Source organism: Amia ocellicauda, chromosome 5 (genome assembly GCF_036373705.1).
Source record: "Amia ocellicauda isolate fAmiCal2 chromosome 5, fAmiCal2.hap1, whole genome shotgun sequence".
Classification (NCBI taxonomy): Eukaryota; Metazoa; Chordata; class Actinopteri; order Amiiformes; family Amiidae; genus Amia; species Amia ocellicauda.
In genome coordinates this window covers 12481187-12500135 of record NC_089854.1, presented here as the reverse complement: position 1 = coordinate 12500135, position 18949 = coordinate 12481187, and the positions used below count along the sequence as shown (strand labels likewise).

The 18949-nt window shown below is 45.1% G+C and overlaps 1 protein-coding gene and 1 long non-coding RNA gene across 3 annotated transcripts; one reads left to right on the top strand and one right to left on the bottom strand.

Moving 5' to 3' along the window:
• The first annotated feature begins 5827 nt into the window (after nt 1–5827).
• Nucleotides 5828–13632, top strand: LOC136749493 (uncharacterized). Of its 2 annotated transcripts, XR_010816755.1 has the most exons (4): nt 5828–6072; nt 6711–10319; nt 10883–10942; nt 13500–13632. It is a non-coding gene; the product is annotated as an uncharacterized LOC136749493 (long non-coding RNA). The 2 variants fall into 2 exon arrangements; XR_010816754.1 differs by having other exon boundaries at nt 6711–10942.
• Nucleotides 13474–15967, bottom strand: LOC136749492 (ADP-ribosylation factor-like protein 13B). Its single transcript, XM_066703869.1, has 2 exons — nt 14646–15967; nt 13474–13561 (listed from the first exon to the last, which is right to left on the bottom strand). Exons 1-2 carry the CDS (start codon nt 15769–15771, stop codon nt 13506–13508), a joined length of 1182 nt encoding a protein of 393 aa, XP_066559966.1. The 5' UTR covers nt 15772–15967; the 3' UTR covers nt 13474–13505.
• Between the last annotated feature and the right edge of the window lie 2982 nt (nt 15968–18949).

Genomic DNA, 18949 nt, shown 5'->3' with positions numbered 1-18949 from the left:
TTAAACGAGGCAGATTTACAAACTATTTTCACTGAGGGGTGGCGTTTCTATCATTACTAGTCGAATGTGTAACATTGGCTTCATTCATCTATACACATGTTGTGCCCATTGGTAAACTATTTACTAAGACCTTACTGATGGCTACACCACACATTGTTACTTTTTATCGTTTGTACAATTTCTTAAATTTAAATTTAACACTATAAGACACTCCATTGCACGTTTTCAGTACATTTACACTTGTGTGTATTACATTTCAACGAAAATATTGCATCTATATACTATACTGCAGGTAGGATGTTTTGACAAGGTTTAATTTAACCATAAAATGATAATACAATGCGTTATTATACCATTAACTGCCACTAAATTACTCCATCATGACTACTGATTTCTCTCAATAAAAAAACGGCAAAGGCTCCGAGCGGTAGTATTTTTCGACACGGTAGCACAGATCGATAGAGAGAACTGTCGGTTTACGCTGCGGTAGGATAATCTGACGAAGCAGGACAGCTCGACACAACACCGGCTCCCCTGCGCCATTAGGAGGGTGCCGCTGGGCTGCAGGCCCCGGAGCTGAAGCACGTCCTCTCCTACCGCAGACAGGCTCTCAAGGTGCTGGCGGACGGCGCCGATGAGTTAAGCCTGTCTCTGAAGTTTAAGATCGAGGCGGTAGTGTATGTGCTGTTCGTGTCGACTGATACCATGAGGTGTTTGAGGTGCGGGGCGCAGGGAGAGGCTCCGGCGGGGGGGCGAGAGGTAGGTGAGGAGCAGGCAGGGCCGTCCGGTGTCGCCTCTGCCGGCCGGGCGAGCGATGAGGGGGAGGCGGTGGCAAGCGCTACTGTTCTCGGTGGGGACGGAGCAGGGGAGCCTAGTGCCGAGGAGGGAGCTGCTGTTGCCACTGATGCGGCCGCCACCGAGACTGAACACCTAGCCAGTGATGACGGGTTTGAAGTGCCCAGGAAAATACAGCAGAAGCGGTCTGCCCCGTCTTCCGAGGCCGTCGATACAGTGTCTAAAAAGGCGAATGTTGCGAGGGCGGCTGGTGAGGAGGAGCCCGGAGACGGTGTGGGGGCTGTGGGGCGGCGGGACTCGCAGTCAGAGGAGTCTGTCTGCGGGAACCTGCCGTCTCAGGCCAAGGAGTCTGAGTGCAGCGCTGCGGCTGTGGAGAGCGCAGACTCGGACAGCGCTGCTGAGGGGGACATCGCTGTCTCCCAGAGCCAGCCCGTCTCCACCGACACTGCGGGATACAGCGCTAAAAGCATCAAGGATTTTTTAAGGGAAACCAAGGGGAAGAGGAATATAGTTTTAGAAAACTTCTTCCCTGATGCAAAGCAGTTCCTGGCATCTGCACAAGTGATCCTGCAGGATGTGGCACTCGTGGAGTTTAGTGAGCCGGAGTGCTACAGGTTAAAGAAGTGGAAGAGTGTTGTCAGGACTGCTTTGCAATCTAATGATGATGGTTAATAGTATGTTTTTTATGTCTTTCTCCTGTTGTCTCACATTGTTTTTTTCTAATCTTTTGGTCACCTCTTTTCTCTCTTTTATCAATGACTAAGCTCATGTGTGGGAGCATCAATATCACCGGTGGGAGGGCAGTGGTGAAGCGCACGGCACTGCTGCAGTGCACAGAGACACAAACTCAATGTTTTATTTGTGTTTATTAATATCTATGCCCCCAATGCTGTGAGAGACAGACTGTCAGTGTTTTCGGTGCTCAGCAAAGCGCTAGCAGACTGTGGGGCAGAGGAGATCCTGGTTTTGGGGGGTGATTGGAACTGTACTGTGGATTATAGATTAGATAGGAATCATTTGGTCCACAAAACACCTGGAAGGTATTACACAGTTGCACAATCTGGTCGATGTCTGGAGGAATGCCAACCCGAAGGTGAAACAGTATACCTGGGTGAGGCCGGGTTCCAGCATTATTTCGCTGGCCAGGCTGGATAGATTTTATACCTTCAGACATCAAGTAAATCTGATCAGTGGCTGCCGTATCACCCCTACCGGCTTGTCTGGCCTTTGTCTCATCACTATGAGTGTCACCCTGCCTCCTGTCCAGCTGCACAGTGCCTACTGGCTTTTTAATAATAGTTTGCTGCAGGACAGGAATTTCTGTGACTCTTTTATTTTCTTTTGGAATAGGTGGAGGCAAGAGCAGCCTAGGTTTGCCTCCCTGAGGCAGTGGTGGGACATTGGCAAGGTTCAGACCAGGCTCTTCTGCCAGCAGTACACTGAGCATAGTTCTGACAGCTTGAATAAATCTATGAAGGAGCTAGAAGAAGAGATTCAGGTGCTCCACGGAGCCCTGGACTCTGGAGATTCAGGGGCATTAGAGGACCTCAAAGCTAAGCAGCAGGCATTGTCAGACCTGCTGGGTACGCGGACTCGAGAGGCGATGGTGTGCTCGCGGTTCCAGAGCCTGACACAGATGTATGCGCCCACCAAGTTCTTCTTTGGGCTGGAACGCAGACGGCAGCAGAGCAGGGTGATGCTCTGCCTGAGGACGGCTGAGGGCCGCGTGCTGCAGGACGGGCAGGAGATGCGCAGTAATGCCGCCCAGTTCTATAGAGAGCTGTACTCCGCAGAGGGGGCAGCCTGGAGCAGCAGCAGCAGTTTCTGCAGGTATCTTAAGATACCTTCCCATATCCTTCCTTCCCTGCCTGTTTTTTATCATACTGTTTTAAAGGTGTGACAGCACTTCTCCCTGGGTAGGGAGGTAGGGGGCAGCAGTCTGTATTGGCTGTTAGAGGAGCCACTGCTGTGGAACCCCGGTTTTAGCTGTCCACTCCTGCTCTCCAGCAGCCTCAGGTCGGTCCTGCTTAAGGCCGACGTGATCCGACTGAGGGATTTGTTGGATTCTAACAGGGGCCAGTGGGTTGGTGCCGACAGCCTGGCTGCCAGGCTGGGTGTGCGGTCACTGAGAGTCGTAACCAGACTTCTCTGGGCAGTGTAGAATGCCCTTCCCATAGGCGCTGTGGAGTGGCTTTCCCAGGCCCTCACGCAGCGCTGCTGGCCCAAGGACCCTGACACCGTCTTTCCCCTTGTTTGTTTTGTTTGGTCTGTGTCTCTCAGTCCCCCCTAGCTCATCAGGCCGCCTTCTGTCACCTCACAGTCTGTGTAGTGTCTGTCTCCACAGCCCAGCGTCAGGAGCTCTATCAGCTCAGTGTGAGGGAGCTGCATCATCATGCACCTGGCTCTGGGAGAAGATGCCCGCCCGACCTGGAGGAGCCTGTACAAGCCCCCGCTACCTAAGTGCTCCACAGACCTGCAGTGGAGGCTTCTGCATGGCGTCGTCACGACGAACTCTTTTGCACATACACTGGACCCCCGAGTGAGCGACGCCTGCCCCCACTGTGGGGAGAGAGAGACACTTTTTCACTGTTTCTGCTACTGCCCTAGATTAGAGCCGCTGTTCGCTGCACTGGAGGGGCTGTTCAGACATCTGGGCCTCCTTTTCTCTCGTTTTTTTTTGGAGCGCAGTACAGGCAGCGCCACAGACATGTTTGTCAATTAGCAAACTTTCTAGTGGGGCAGGCTAAGCTGGCTATCCTGAGTACATAAGAACATAAGAAAGTTTACAAACGAGAGGAGGCCATTCGACCCATCGTGCTCGATTGGTGTCCATTAATGTCTAAGTGATCCAAGGATCCCATCCAGTCTATTTTTAAATGTTCCCAAACTTTCAGCTTCTACCACATCGCTGGGTAGTTTATTCCAGATTGTGACGACTCTCTGTGTAAAGAAGTGTCTCCTGTTTTCCGTTTTGAATGCCTTGAAGCCCAATTTCCATTTGTGTCCCCGGGTGCGTGTGTCCCTGCTGATCTGGAAAAGCTCCTCTGGTTTGATGTGGTCGATCCCTTTCATGATTTTGAAGACTTCGATCAAGTCCCCACGTAGTCTCCTCTGTTCCAGGGTGAAAAGGTTCAGTTCCTCAGTCTCTCCGAGTAGGACTTTCCCTTCAGACCTGGAATAAGTCTGGTTGCTCTCCTCTGAACTGCCTCTAGAGCAGCGATATCTTTCTTGAAGTGTGGAGCCCAGAACTGCACACAGTATCCAGATGAGGTCTAACTAGTGCATTGTACAGTCTGAACATCACTGCCCTTGTTCTCAATTCTACACTTTTGACAATATACCCTAGCATTCTGTTTGCCTTTTTTATTGCTTCCCCACATTGCTTGGATGGAGAAAGTGAGGAGTCCACATAGACTCCTAGGTCTTTCTCATGCGTTATTTCATCTAGATCTGTACCTGCCATAGTGTAATTATAGTGGACATTTTTGTTACCTGCATGTAATACCTTGTACTTGTCCACGTTGAATTTCATTTGCCAGGTGTCGGCTCACAACTGAATATTATCCCCTCTGAATAGCCTGTGCTGCCAAGATTGTATCTGATGATCCACCTATTTTAGTATCATCTGCAAATTTGACAAGTTTGCTAACTATCCCAGAGTCCAGATCATTAATATAGACTAGAAAAAGCAAAGGCCCTAGTACTGATCCCTGTGGAACTCCACTAACAACCTCACTCCAAGAAGTGACTCCTCTAATCGACACCCTCTGTTTCCTAGACATCAACCAGTTCATAATCCATCTACTTACATTACCCTGAATGCCTACAGCTTCCAATCTGAGGATCAGTCTTTGGTGTGGAACCTTATCAAAAGCTTTTTGGAAATCTAAGTATATCATATCATATGCTTTCACGTGATCTACAGCTGCAGTTGCATGTTCAAAAAATTCTAATAAATTAGTAAGACATGATCTGCCTCGTCTAAACCCATGTCGACTATCTCCAAGAATATGGTTTTCGTTAAGATGCTCCTCTATTTTCTGTCTAATCATGTTTTCCAACAGTTTACAGGTGATGCAGGTGAGACTGATTGGTCTGTAATTTCCTGGCTCAGTTTTGTCCCCTTTCTTGTGGATTGGTATGACATTTGCTGTCTTCCAGTCAGTTGGCACATCCCCTGTTCTTATCTTCTTAAAAGTGTCATTTGGAATAATCGAGTTGGCGGCTTATAAATAATTTTCCTCATTTCTTTAAGTACTGTTGGAAATATCCCATCTGGCCCAGGTGATTTGTCTGTTTTTAATTCTGCTAGTCCCTTCAGTACCTCCTCCTCATTTATCCTGATCTCTCTTAGGGTTTGACTGGACTGATTGTCAACCTGTGGCATGTTATCTGTTTTTTCTTTTGTAAAAACCTCTGTGAAATACTCATTTAGAACATTTGCCACATCTTGTTCTTTTTCCAAGATACCTCCATTTTTGCCCTTTATCTGTTTCTCCTCCTCCTTTATTGACCGCTTGCTGTTGTAATATTGAAAAAAGCTCTTTGCATTAGTTTTAGCTCCAAGAGCTATGTTTCTTTCTATTTCCCTCTTTGCTTTCCTGATCCCTTTCTTTGTTTAATCTCTATCCCTTTTGTATGCGCTATACAACATTTTCTTCCTCTTTATATTTTTTTGCATACCTCTATTAAACCATTTTGGCCAGTGTTTTTTGGTCCTCAATTTGATCAGTTTTGGTACAAATTGCTCCTGAGCCTCAAGTAGTATATTCTTAAAATATACCCATCCATTTTCAACTGACTCTGTATCCAATGGGCTCCAGTCTACCTCTTCTAAGTGCCGCCTCATACCTTCAAGGTTTGCTTTTCTAAAATTGTAGACCATTGTTTTAGACTTGAACCTTGTTTTTTGAAAGAAAGACAGGTGTTTTTAATGTGGAACCACCCTAGCGCTGTTATTGAGGTGGCGTGGACTTCTCATGTACAGGGTGTGAGCTGTGTGGTGTTTGCCATTTCTGTCCAGGACATCAGAGGAAATCGTGTCCCATGAAAGACCCGGGACAGGCTACTGCTGGCGGGGAGGAGCTGGGGGTGAACACGGGGGGAACACGGAGGTAGAGCCGGCGCCCCGAGCACCGTCACCGGGACCTGATATGCAGGATCATAGTGAACCACCGCAGCTAAACCCGCAGCCAGACATGGATGCGCAGCGGCAGGAGAAAAGGGATCTTTCTGCAGGAGAAGGGGGATAAAACGAAAGGCAAGCGTGGTGTGGAGGTAGCAACGTTTTTTTCTGATTTAAGGTCTTTTATTCAATCCACAGATTTAGCATTACGGAAGGCAACAGTGAAAGAGCTAGACATGCCAAAACGATACAGACTTTAAAAGATAGTACGCACTGTACGCGATTCATTGAGACAGGACAGAGACAATTGCATGTATAATTTTCATATATATGTAATATTTTTGCTTATTGTTCTTTTAACCTTTTTAATGGCTTCTACAAAAATGTTAATGGCTGCAGACTGAGTTTTAAGAGCGCACAAGTTTCCAGTGTTGTCCTCCAGGAGACGCGCTCGGGTCCGGGGATGAAGCGCAGTGGCGGCGGCAGTGAGAGGACAGTGTGTGCGGAGTCACGGCTCTCATACCAGTGCAGGGGTCGCCTTGCTTTTTGAACCTAGTTTAGCAGCAGATATTTGATTAATTGAAGAGATTGAGAAAGGGCGTGTTTTAAAAGTTAAAGCTAGAATTAATGATGTAGTGTTTACTTTTATAAATGTTTATGCCCCGAATATAGGGAGCAGAAGGGTATTATTTTGTAGGAGGTTAAAACGGACTATTTTAAATATTGATACTGAGGATATTTTATTTGTTGGTGGGGATTTTAATTGTACTGTTGATTTTCCTAATGACAGAAACGCTGCTGAGCCCCACCGCCCTTCCTCTGGAGAGCTGGCAGCGGTTTTGTTTTGTGGTGGCCTGATTGACATCTGGCGGAATCTACACCTTAATACAAAACAATATACATGGTCACATAATCTTTCACAAGGTATTGTTAGTGCTAGATTGGACAGATTTTATACTATCAGCACTCTCTAAATACATTTACAACAGCTAAAATAATTCCCACTGCCCTGTCTGATCATCACTGTCTCTTGGTCCCATATATTTTTGCCAAAGAACATCATTCTTCCTCCCATTGGCATTTTAATCAAGATGTATTGCAAGATACAGTTTTCACACAATGCTTAAAGGACATGTGTGGAAATTGGAGAAGCCAAAAGCGACAGTATAGTAGTCTGCAGCAGTGGTGGGACTTAGGTAAGGTGCAGATTCACCTTTTTTGTCAGCATTACACTCTGGATGCAACCAGGTCTCGGAATGCAGCCATGACAGAGCTTGAGAGAGAGACTGTTGAGTTAGAGAGCCGAGCAGACAGCCACCCAAGTGAGACGGCACAAGATACCCTGAGGCAGCGGAGATCTCCAATGAGCAGCCTGCTGGAGGAGAGGGTGCGGGGAGCGCAGGTGCGCTCCCGGTTCATAGAGCTGAGGGACATGGATGCCCCCAGCAAATTTTTCTTCGGCTTAGAGAAGAAGAAAGCCAATACTAAGCGGCTGCTCTGTGTTCGACTGCCCTGCGGCAGAGAACTGTTCAGTAAGGAGAACATCAGTGTAGCGGCGGTGAACTTTTACCAGGATTTATACAAGAAGGAACTTCTGCAATTCTGCAGACCTGGGGATGCTGCTGCAGGACCTTCCCAGGTTGAGCAAGGAGGAGCAGCAAGGCATGGAGGGAAACATCACACTGGAGGAGCTGAGCACCGCCACCTCACAGCTGACTAGTGGAACGGCCCCAGGGAGTGATGGATAACGATTGATTTGTGGTTTGATTCTAGAATGACCTGGGGCCTGACTTCCTCCTTGTGCTGCAGGAGAGCCTGAGGTCCAGGGAGCTGCCGCTAAGCTGCCATAGGGCCGTCATTGTGCTGCTGCCTAAGAAAGGGGACTTGTGCCTGTTGAAGCATTGGAGACCAGTCTCACTTTTATGTGCAGATTTAAAAATATTTTCGAAATGTTTGACAAACAGATTGAGAAACTGCATGGTTAACATCATTCACCCAGACCAGACGTATTGTGTGTTGGGGACATTTTTATAGCAACAGGAATGTGTGAGTTTAATGTGGGACTGGTCTCCTTAGATCAATAAATGTTTTTTGATCGTGTCGACCATTTTTATCTGTTTAAAACCCCGGAAGCCTTTGGTTTTGGTCCTCAATTTATTAAGTTTATTCGACTTTTATATAATAATATTTTTAGTGTTTTAAAAATTAACCATGGGTTGAGCCAACCTTTCCCGGTGTGCAGAGGTATCAGGCAGGGCTGCCCCCCCTCCAGGTATGCTTTACTCCCTCTCGATTGAGCCCCTGCTGGCTCTGTTGAGGAGTAGACTGACAGGCTGGAAACTGCCATGCTCCGCTCCTCCTGTGTCAGTGAAGGTGTCTGCCTACGCAGATGATGTGACCGTGTTTGTCTCGAGTACTGAAGATATCCTAGAGCTGCAGCAAAGCTTTGAGATGTTTCAGAAGGCGTCATCTGCGAAGATAAACTGGGACAAAACTGACACCTTCCTGTCAGGGAGCTGGCAGGGGAGTGGCCCTCCAGTTCTGCCACAGACCCTGATTTGGAGCAGATCAGGGATGAAGGTGCTAGGGGTTTTCCTTGGTACCGCTACTTATATGGAGCAAAATTGGGAGGGCCTGATAGACAAAAGCAGGGGGAGGCTGGAGCGGTGGCAGGGGCTGTTGGAACACGTCATTTAGGGGGAGGGTCCTGGTAGTTAATAATTTGACTGCCTCGAAGCTGTGGCACAAGTTTGTGTGTGTGGACCTTCCCCGGGATATTATTGATGGTTTTCAGAAGCTTCTCCTGGAGTGTTTTTTTGGGGGGAAGCATTGGTTAAAGCCAGCTGTAGTGTACCTCCCTCGGGATGAGGGAGGGCAGGGGCTCATCAGCATTGCCGGCAGGGTGGCAGCTTTCAGACTGCAGGCCATACAACGGTTCCTGTATGCTGGGGAGGGAGCCCACTGGAAGAGGTTGGCCTGCTTCTTCCTTTATAAAGTAGAGGGGCTGGGTTATGGCACTCATTTGTTTTTAATTAGCCATCACACTCTGGACAGTTCTAACCTACCTACTTTTTAGTGCAGTTTTTTAAAAGTGTGGAAGGCTGTGGAAGGGGTTTTCAACAGTGTAGAGCCTCCTAGAGGAACCACTTTTGTTTAACTCTTTGCTCGGAGCGCAGTGCCTGCAGTCATTCGCACTGCAGGAAAGGTTTGTGAGGGCAGGTATCACAAGGTTAGGACACCTGATGGCACCTTGACTCTCTCGCTGGCTCAGTGAAGCAGAATTGGCAAGCAGGCTGGGTTGCCGCTGCGAGAGACAGGCAGAAAGAGTACTGAGGGAGGTGAGGGGCTGTCTGTCTTCAGGGCAAAAGCAAACCCTGAGAGATGATGCCACACAAGTAGAAGGACAGGGACAAGACGCTGTTTTCCCTGAGCTGCTGGTGTCTCCCATAGTTGTGGTGGAGGAGCAGGGGGAGGATGAGGAAAGAGGTCAGTTTTTAAAACTTCGGAAAATGACACATCTAAATTTTAGAGTTTTACAAAGGTAAGACCTGTACAGGTTATGTATAAAGTCAGCCCACTGCAGAGAACTGAGAGGGAGGGTAGAGTCCAGATGGAGGGCTCACCTGTCCCTAGGAGAGGAGGGGACCCCAGAATGGAGGGTGCTGTATAAGCCCCCCCTGGATAAGAGAACAGGAGATCTGCAGTGGAGGCTTATTCATGGCATCCTGGCCACAGGCAGACTCTCGAGTGCGTTTTCTGTTCGAAGGAGGAAACTGTGTTCCATGCGTACAGTGACTGTGAGAGGCTAGAACCTCTATTCCACCTTCTCAACACCCTGATGCAGAGATTGGGGATACTGTTTACAAGGCGGCTGTTTACTTTTGGGGTCCCCTATAGGCAGAAACATAGCAATGTCTGTGTCCTAATTCATTTTCTTTTAAGGCAGGCAAAGCTACCTGTACTGAAGTCCCGAAAAAACAGGCTGGCAGGCTCAGGGCTGACAGAGGTGGTGAGGCTGTTCAGAGTGCTGCTGGTAAGCAGGCTCAAGCTGGATTTTGCCTATTTTACATTGGTTAGTGACCTACAAGGTTTCCAGGTGAAATGGTTTGTGAGTGAGGCTGTTTCATTTTAATTTGGACACTTTTGTCTGGTTTTAATGAGTTTCAGAGTGTTGATATAGTATTTTCTTTTCCTTTGTAGTTTTTTTTTGTCATGGTGAGTTGCTGGACTCTTATTGATTACTTTTGTTACAGGTTTTAAATGTGAAAATACTGAAATTTAAAAGTCAAAGTCTCTCTCTCTCTCTCTCTCTCCCTCTCCCCCCTACCGGTTTGGCTCTGCTAACGCATTTTCCCCATCAGATACTGCTAGCTTGGCAAATCCACACAATTCCATTCAGGTAATTCACTACTGGTTTTAAATAATGACATTACAGGCAGGTATTTAACATCCTTCCATTTATTTACCTTACATTTCAAACTGCATTTCATACATGCACCTCTGTTTTTTACTTGTTTTGATCCTGACTTTCAGGGTAGGTAATAAGTATCTGAACAGTATTTTGGGGTGTCCTAAAATAATGTTGGCCTGTTTAGTTGGTGGTTGTTGTAAATATTTTTTCTAAATCTGACATTATTCACTGTTGACACTGTGCACTTAAATAAACAACCTTGCACTGGATGTTTTATATAAGAAATTAATGCCTTGTAATGAGCACGGCTACCCTCACCAAGAGCCAAGGTGTGACAGACAACAAGCTTTGATTTAATGTCAGCCTATTTGCACAAAGTCTGTTTGCACTCTGCAAAGAATAAATATTTTACCAACTTTTTTTGTTATTCTTGCCTAAACTATATCATCCTTATTGTATCACTGTGAGATCTAGGAAAATTACAAACACCAAATTTCAAAATGATAATCACTGTCAAGACCCTAAAGATTAAAATGCAAATGTCTTCACAGAAATGGACAAGGAAAAGGGAAAGGGGAGAAGAGGAGGCTGATAAATGACTTTTTTGAAGGGTAAATATCTTTTTCAGTTCTGTAGTTTTAAAAAGGTGGTTCAGCAGTGAATGTTTATGTAAGATAAGCAATCAAAGCCACATGAAACATACACTGTACAACATATTGGTATGTTATTTATTTATTGTCGAGTCCAGCCTAAGAGGAGTGATAGCAAAGGTCAGACCAGTAACAGCAGCTCACTTCAATATTAGGGCAGCATAGACAAGCAGGGCCCCGGTTACTGGCAGAACAGACAGGCCAGCCCTGCCCCAGTCCACCACTAGCCAGCACTAGCAGAACAAAAAGGCCACATCCAGCACAGACCACAAGCACAGAGCTGTAAAACTCTGTCCCAGCACATTGACAAAATGTAGCAGTACACCCCTTGGCTGTGCATAAACAGTAATAATTTAGGATGTACTGTGTCCAGAGATGCCAAACGCCCCTTTGGAAGCTAAAAGGGGGTACAGGTGGCAGAGAAGTGCACTTTGGGTGAGGTCTCAGCTAAAGATGAGAAAGAAAATCTATAAAAATAGAGACAGCCTAGCCCATGTTGATGTTATTGATGAATTGGTGTGTCAAAACAGGAGACTTGCAAACACCTAGAACCTCCTACATCAGTGGCGGTAACAGCTTATTTCCAATGACGATGCATATGTCTAGCAGGCACACCACCAAATTAGATCTGTGATTTTTTTAGTTCCGGTGATGAGATGATGTTGCCACTGTCCCAGAGAAAGTCTGTTTACACCACTGCCTTGGGGTGTATGTTTTCATGCAAAACAGAGGCTGTTTTGTTCATTGATGTTTAACAGTTTAATTGTTTTTATTCATTTTATTTTTATTTTTTCTTTACTATGTCATTGTGTACATTCAGGATAATTACACCATGTGTTTATAAGGTCAATGGTCGCTTCTGAGGTGGTTTCTCCATGTTACCACTGTGAATTAAGGGGCCATTGCAGCACCATAATCTGTGCTGATCATTTAATTATCAATTCTTCAGCTTAATATGTTTTTTTGTTAGGGGGGGGGGGGGGGGGGGAGTTCTTGCTGAGGTTCATGCACAAATCCACATTGCACTCGGGACACAGCCATTTTGTGTGATGGGACTCCTTCTTAGTGCTACATTGAGTGCAGCATGTTGATTTGCTGTGCCGTGGGAGGTGAGCAGCCCCAGACCTGCGTTTTTCAACTGGCACATGAGGTTTATACCGCAGGTCCTGAGCCTAAGTCCTCTCTCCTCAATCTGGCATTGACCAAGCCTGTCACAACAGTGCAACATACATCCGTGCCATCAGTGTCATTTAATCATGTGGAAATTGCTGGTTGTCAGTAATAGCATCACAAGAACAGATCCAGTAACCATTTTGTGATGAGAGATATATGGTAGCACATTTTCATTCTGGAAAAACATTTACAAAGGTTTAGCCTGAAGACTTACTATGAAGAATAAGTACTTTGAAAGAACAGAGGCCAACAATTTACATGTTGTTTAAAATATGTGTTTGGGTTTAAGGACATTGTAGGAAGTTGACCATGACATTTAATCATGGATGAGAGTTTTCTGCTCTCCAAAGCATCTGCACACCTGTATATAGTTATAACATGTGCATACTAAGAAAATGTACAAACAAGGAACTTCCACACAGGCTCCTTCTTAGTGCTACATTCAGCGCAGCATCTTGATTCGCTTTGCCATGGGAGGCAAACACCCAAACACATATTTTAAAGCCTGTTGCCTTTCTTTTCTTTCAAATTTACTGTTGGCAAATTGTTGGCCTCTGTTCTTTCAAAGTACTTATTCTTCATAGTAAGTCTTCAGGCTAAACCTTTGTAAATGTTTTTCCAGAATGAAAATGTGCTACCATATATCTCTCATCACAAAATGGTTACTGGATCTGTTCTTGTGATGCTATTACTGACAACCAGCAATTTCCACATGATTAAATGACACTGATGGCACGGATGTATGTTGCACTGTTGTGACAGGCTTGGTCAATGCCAGATTGAGGAGAGAGGACTTAGGCTCAGGACCTGCGGTATAAACCTCATGTGCCAGTTGAAAAACGCAGGTCTGGGGCTGCTCACCTCCCACGGCACAGCAAATCAACATGCTGCGCTCAATGTAGCACTAAGAAGGAGTCCCATCACACAAAATGGCTGTGTCCCGAGTGCAATGTGGATTTGTGCATGAACCTCAGCAAGAACTGCTTTCCCCCCCTAACCCCCATCACAAAAAATTTAAAAAGCTGATGAATTGATGGAAGTGACTGATTAAACGGGGAGAAACCACCTCAGAACTGACCTTTGACCTTGACACTAACCAATATGATCCTAAACTTATGATTGATTTGTTTCTCATTGATGTCAATAAAATTCAACTTTTGAAAACATATGTGTGTGTGTGCCTGAAATGGATAAGTGTGTACTTATATAAGTATTATTTAAATAATCTAACACATGCTTTCATCATCCCCATTGTCTCTGCATGCTGCATTGTGTACAGTCTTTCAAATGTATCTTCCCCCTTCATTTGTGTTTCCTTCCCCCTCTATCTGTTCTCTTCTCACAGGTGGACTCATCTGTAGACTTTCATGCGTTTGAACACCACAGGCTGGATTTCTTCCGATTGCACTGTTAAACAGAAAATACATCTCTTACATTCTGACTGCTTATGGCAATAAGTAAGCCTGTAATAATTAATGTTTCTATTCAGGTTGCAATTTAACTGATATACATACAATAAAGATACAGTGCAAATAATATAGGGTGAAACATTGTAGGAGGCTGTTCATTTTGAAACCTTGCAATTATGTACAATTTTGCTCTCTTGAGAAAAATGGCCAGTTAAAGAAATAACATATTAGGCTGCCTGAGGCCATTAATTTAATGGTGCTTGATGCAGCTTTTGACTGTCCAGGTTGTCCACCTAACACAAAATGTACAATGTACTTTTATTTTATATGGGGTCATGTAGACTAATCATAATTAGAATAGCGTTTTTGGATTGGCTCCTGATGGATAACTAAATTAAACATTGTTTTGAAATGTTATTTTATTGATTTTGTTCGGAGCACCTGGCAGATGAAAGAAGCTGGTTTTGTTTGAGGGATGTGGGAGCGAGAGGATTAGAAAAAGTCCTACAGGCCTTGGATGTACTGCAGGTTTTATTGTCACCTGTTTTGATATTGAAAAAGTGGTGGTTAATAACAGGACAATACTGTTCTGCTTGAGCTCGTGCATGAACACTGGCACTACTTACATTAATATACGGATTCAGAAGGGCTCTGAAGAGGCTCTGTGCGGTTTCCTTACAAATCAAAATAACCGGAGTGTTTTTTGTGTGTCGCCTCCCGAGTGGTCCTCTCCTACCCTCGGATGCGTGAGTAAAACACTGACTGTAAAAACTGTGTTTGTTTCTCAAGTTTGTGCACCACCAGAGCTCAAGACTTTCTTTATTTATATTTGTGATAATAACATGCTAAATTATATTCCTGAATGTAAGTAGTGGACCCTGCGGCTTCACGTTTCTCTAGTAATCGCTCTGACCTGCATCTTGGATTTAGGTGCGTATTGCCTAGAGTGGGGGCTCAATATTTGAGTCAAATCTATGGGGTTTGTAGCGGATTTCACCAGCTCAGTGCTACACCTGGGATCTTGCAGTGTAACGAGTCAAATCACTAATTTGGGAGTGTTTATTCCAGCAGAGTGGGGTTACCTTTTGGGGGCTCATCCAAGATCTGCCGCTCTCTCTCTTCCTGCCAGCTCTGTGTCGCTGTGAAGATATTGTACACAGCGCTGTCGACCTTCTGGGGGCTGCTCTCCTCCGCCACGCCCGTCGTCAGTGGGCATGTCCTCTCCCAGCCCCGGCGCCAGGGGATCCGCCTCAGTTTCTTCTTCTTGTCCTTCTCTCTACAACTCTTGTCCTCATTCTCACTGCTCCCCTCTCCCACGCCTGTTGTCAGTGGGCATGTCCTCCGCCGGCCCCAGCGCCAGGGGAACCGCCAATGGCTTGGTTCATTCTCCATCTTTCTTTTCTGCTTGACCTCCTTCTTATTGATAATGTCAGTTATGGGCTGGAAAGGGTTAGACATGGTGCCATCCTCCGCCTCCTCCTCCGGCACGGCCCTCCCCTCTCGCTCGGCCTCCTCCCTCTCTCTTTGCTCCCGCTCCTCTCGAACCCGGCGCACTCGCTCAGCTCTCTCGCGCTTGTCCTGCTCCTCCAGGGCCCTCTGCTCGGCCGTGTCTTTCTCCACCCGCTCGTTCAAGGCCGCATAGTCCCTGTCGATTCTGCTCAGCAGCCATGCCAGCCCCTTCTTGATGGACTGGTCCTGTTTTTTCACGTTGCCTGTCACAGCCGAGCACGGCTGAATCTGACAACACTTGTTTTCATTCACTACCTTCTCCAGAGCGAGAGATTTGATGAGGTCTGCCTCGCACAAGGCCCCGTCGCAGTCCTGCTTATTGGCCAGCACAAGCACAGGCTTCCCGGCAATGCGCGGGTGTCTCAGGACCTCGGCCAGGGTGTTCTTGTTCTCCTGGATGCGCTCCACATCGCTGGAGTCCACAACATACACCACGCCGTGCGACTCGGCGTGGTAGTTTTTCCAGATGCCCCGGATCCTCTTGCCCCCGCCCAAGTCGAAGATGGTCACCTCAGACTTCCCCTGCTTCACGTAGATTTTGGAGAAGCCCACGGTGGGGGCCACGTCTTCTGGATTTTCTCCTAAAATGCCTCTCACAGTCGCTGTTTTTCCAGCTTTGTCCAGACCCAATGTCACTAAGGTCACTTTCCTTGACGGCTGATTTAACCGTGTCACCCAGTTGCAGCAGTTCGCCATCATACTGAACGAGAATGTGTGACTGGCTACTCTTTACTGGCTGCTGGGCTGTTCTAGCTACTCCAGTTCCTCCTCTCTACACTGAGATGGGTGATAAACAATAAAGCAACTAGAAAAAGTATGCAGATCCTGAGCTCAGTTTATCCACTGTTGCAGTTGTGCTCCAAGTGTGTCCTGACCCTCTAGCACGAGGGGATGATGTCATAATTGCAACTGGAGGCAGGTCGTCAAGCTGTTATTCAGCCAATGATTGAAGCTGCTTATGATGTCATAATTGAAGGAAAAGGCAGGGTGTCAAGCCTTATATGGTCACTACTGAATCAAATGTCCAGAAGCTCATAGTTATATAGAAGGGATGGCAAACCTTTTTTTGTCTGGAGTGCCCAAAGTCTAGTTTGTTCACGTCGCTAAGTGCCAAGGATGCCAATGATAAATTTGGGATTTTTAAACAATATTTATATTTCTTTTTTTGTAATTAAGCAAACATGCCAACAAAACAAACATCAATGCACAATACAAAATAATCAAAAACACTATGGACAGATGGAACCCCTCCATCCACCCTCCCGCCACCTGCATGCACTGTTAACCTCCCCCCACCTTGAACCCCCCATGTCCCTCTGTGGTCTGGAGAGCATATGAATCTAGTCTGCTAATGGGACTTCTGCTTGAATGAAGTGAGTCAACAAGAAACAGTGTAGCTGGAGTTGGGCTCGTATGCCATAATCCAGTGGTGTGCAACCTGTGGTCCAAAGTGCATCCCCTTGCAGCCCATGACCACCCTCCCCAAGATAAAATTAAGAAAGAATACAGTAGTATATTTATGACAACTGCTTATTTTGTATCAGTGTTACTCCCTTAATACATTGTTGATATGTATTCATTGCTTGATATTGCAATTTTTTATTTAAAATGTAGCATTTGTAATTGTGGTAAAGGGGTCTTGCTGCCCAGGTAGTTATCTGTCACCTGGACTTGCGGCCCACTGCTTAATTTAGATTGCTCACCACTGCCATAATCAAATCAATGATAAGTGTTTTTCTTCATATATGACTTCATTGTGTATTGCATTCATTCTTGAAAGAAATTTGACGACAATAAAGCATTGCCTGATTTGCCATCAAACCATCTAACATGAGACCAATTAGCTGTAAAACATCAGATAGCAGAATTTCACACAAATTTCTTCATGATATTTTCACCCTTGGATTTGCAACCCCGTTGACTGTAGAATTGTAGATAATGGTCAAATTCTTCCTTGGATTACTAGTCTCCTGTATTCTGAAAAAAAGCTGGGAATATTTTCTCCCCTTTATTTTTTCATATGAGTCAAGCTACCCCTCCTGTTACTCAATCCATATGAAACATCATCACAGTCACAGCTGTACCAGTGGTTAGAACTGCTGTGTCCAGCAGTGGGAGCTTGATGGGACTGTGCTCTTGTTTATGGTGAATGTAGAGGTCACTCGCTCACTGAGGTAAACAATTCCAGGACTGAGCAAACCAGAGACTCTCATACAGTATTATCATTGCTATTATTATTTCTTTCTTAGCAGACATCCTTAATGCAGTTTAAGTGAAAAGCTAGTGGAAGAATAATAATTTCCATAATTGTATGTGTGTGTGGCTTATTTTGAAATGAATTTAGCATGTTTATGCGATTTGAAGTGAAATTATTACAGCAATGACCTTTCTATTTGCATAGTCATATTACCAGGTGTATAGTTCTTATTTCCTTAGCTCTTCTGTAGCTAACAGAAAAAACAAAACCTGTAATTGTAAAACTTTAGAGAATTTTACCAGTTCCAAACAAATGGCACCTCACAATGTATTTCTGTATTATTTATGTTTTCTAAAACTGCTTTCCTAAACATGAAAATAGATTTCAAATCTAGAAAGTGAAACCATAGATGTTTCAATCACTAATGTCTGAACAAGTTCTTGAACAGGAACAGTTTGCTTTTCCCCTGAAATGCTGAAACCAGTGTGAAGATAACAGCCCAAATAATGACAACTCATTGGAGCAGTTTTTCAGGTGGGACTTGTTTTGTGTTTTCTTTCTGTGTTTTTTCTTTTCATGGATTGTACCTTGGAGTAAAACAAACCAAACAATTATTGGAGACAATCTGAATGCAAATCTACAGGAGAAGTAATGTGTTTGGTCAAAGAAGCTTATACTATTAAGAGAATAAGTTCTTATTTTTGTAATGCACATGATGGCTTATCCCTATATGAGGTGAAACAAGCAGGTGGGGATCCTCTCTTCTTGCAATACATTAGTGGTTAAAAGCCGAGCTCTGGTCTGTATGCTCTCATTTGCCCAATGCAATTATATCTAAAGCAAAGTATTCACAATGCAGTGCAGAATACGAAGGATGGAAGGACACGGTGCATCAGTGTATTCAGTGTATTCTGTACATGTGATCTACTGTTGAAAGTATTGTGTAATTGCTTTGGCAATAGTGTTAGTAATAGGCATGCCATAACAGAAACCTTTGCATTTAAATGAGGGAATGGGAGTACAACTAAACTATACAGACAGATTTAAAGTGAAGTGGGACCGAATTATTGAATGATTTAAATGGAAGTTTTTCTAGAGGAAATTGGAGGTTGTCAAATAGCTGGAGAGTGTCTGCATTTATACGTGGAGGATTTAATGAGGTTTGCTTTGCTGATACACTGATGCACCATGTCCTTCCATCCTTCGTATTCTGCACTGCATTGTGAATACTTTGCTTTAGATATAATTGCATTGGGCAAATGAGAGCATGCAGACCAGATCTCGGCTTTTAACCACTAATGTATTGCAAGAAGAGAGGATCCCCACCTGCTTGTTTCACCTCATATAGGGATAAGAGGAGCTGCAAAAAACAACAGGACACTTAGTAGGATCTGCCGATAATAGCGACTTGCATTGTTTTGGCTCATCTGCATGGGGAAATGACAAGGATTGGCACTCTTCCCTGTCCCGTCTGCATTTTCTGTGATTCTAATAATCAGCTGCTTTGATAGACTAGAACAAAGTTTTTACATTAGATAATCGGGCCTATAATTTGAGTGTGAAACAATTATTTATAGTCCTTTATTTATGGAAGCCATTGCCCTATGCTTTCCACTCTCGAGGACCACAGTATTGTCGGGGGATGGTCAGAATTAATTAGCAATCCTGCTCCTCTCTGCC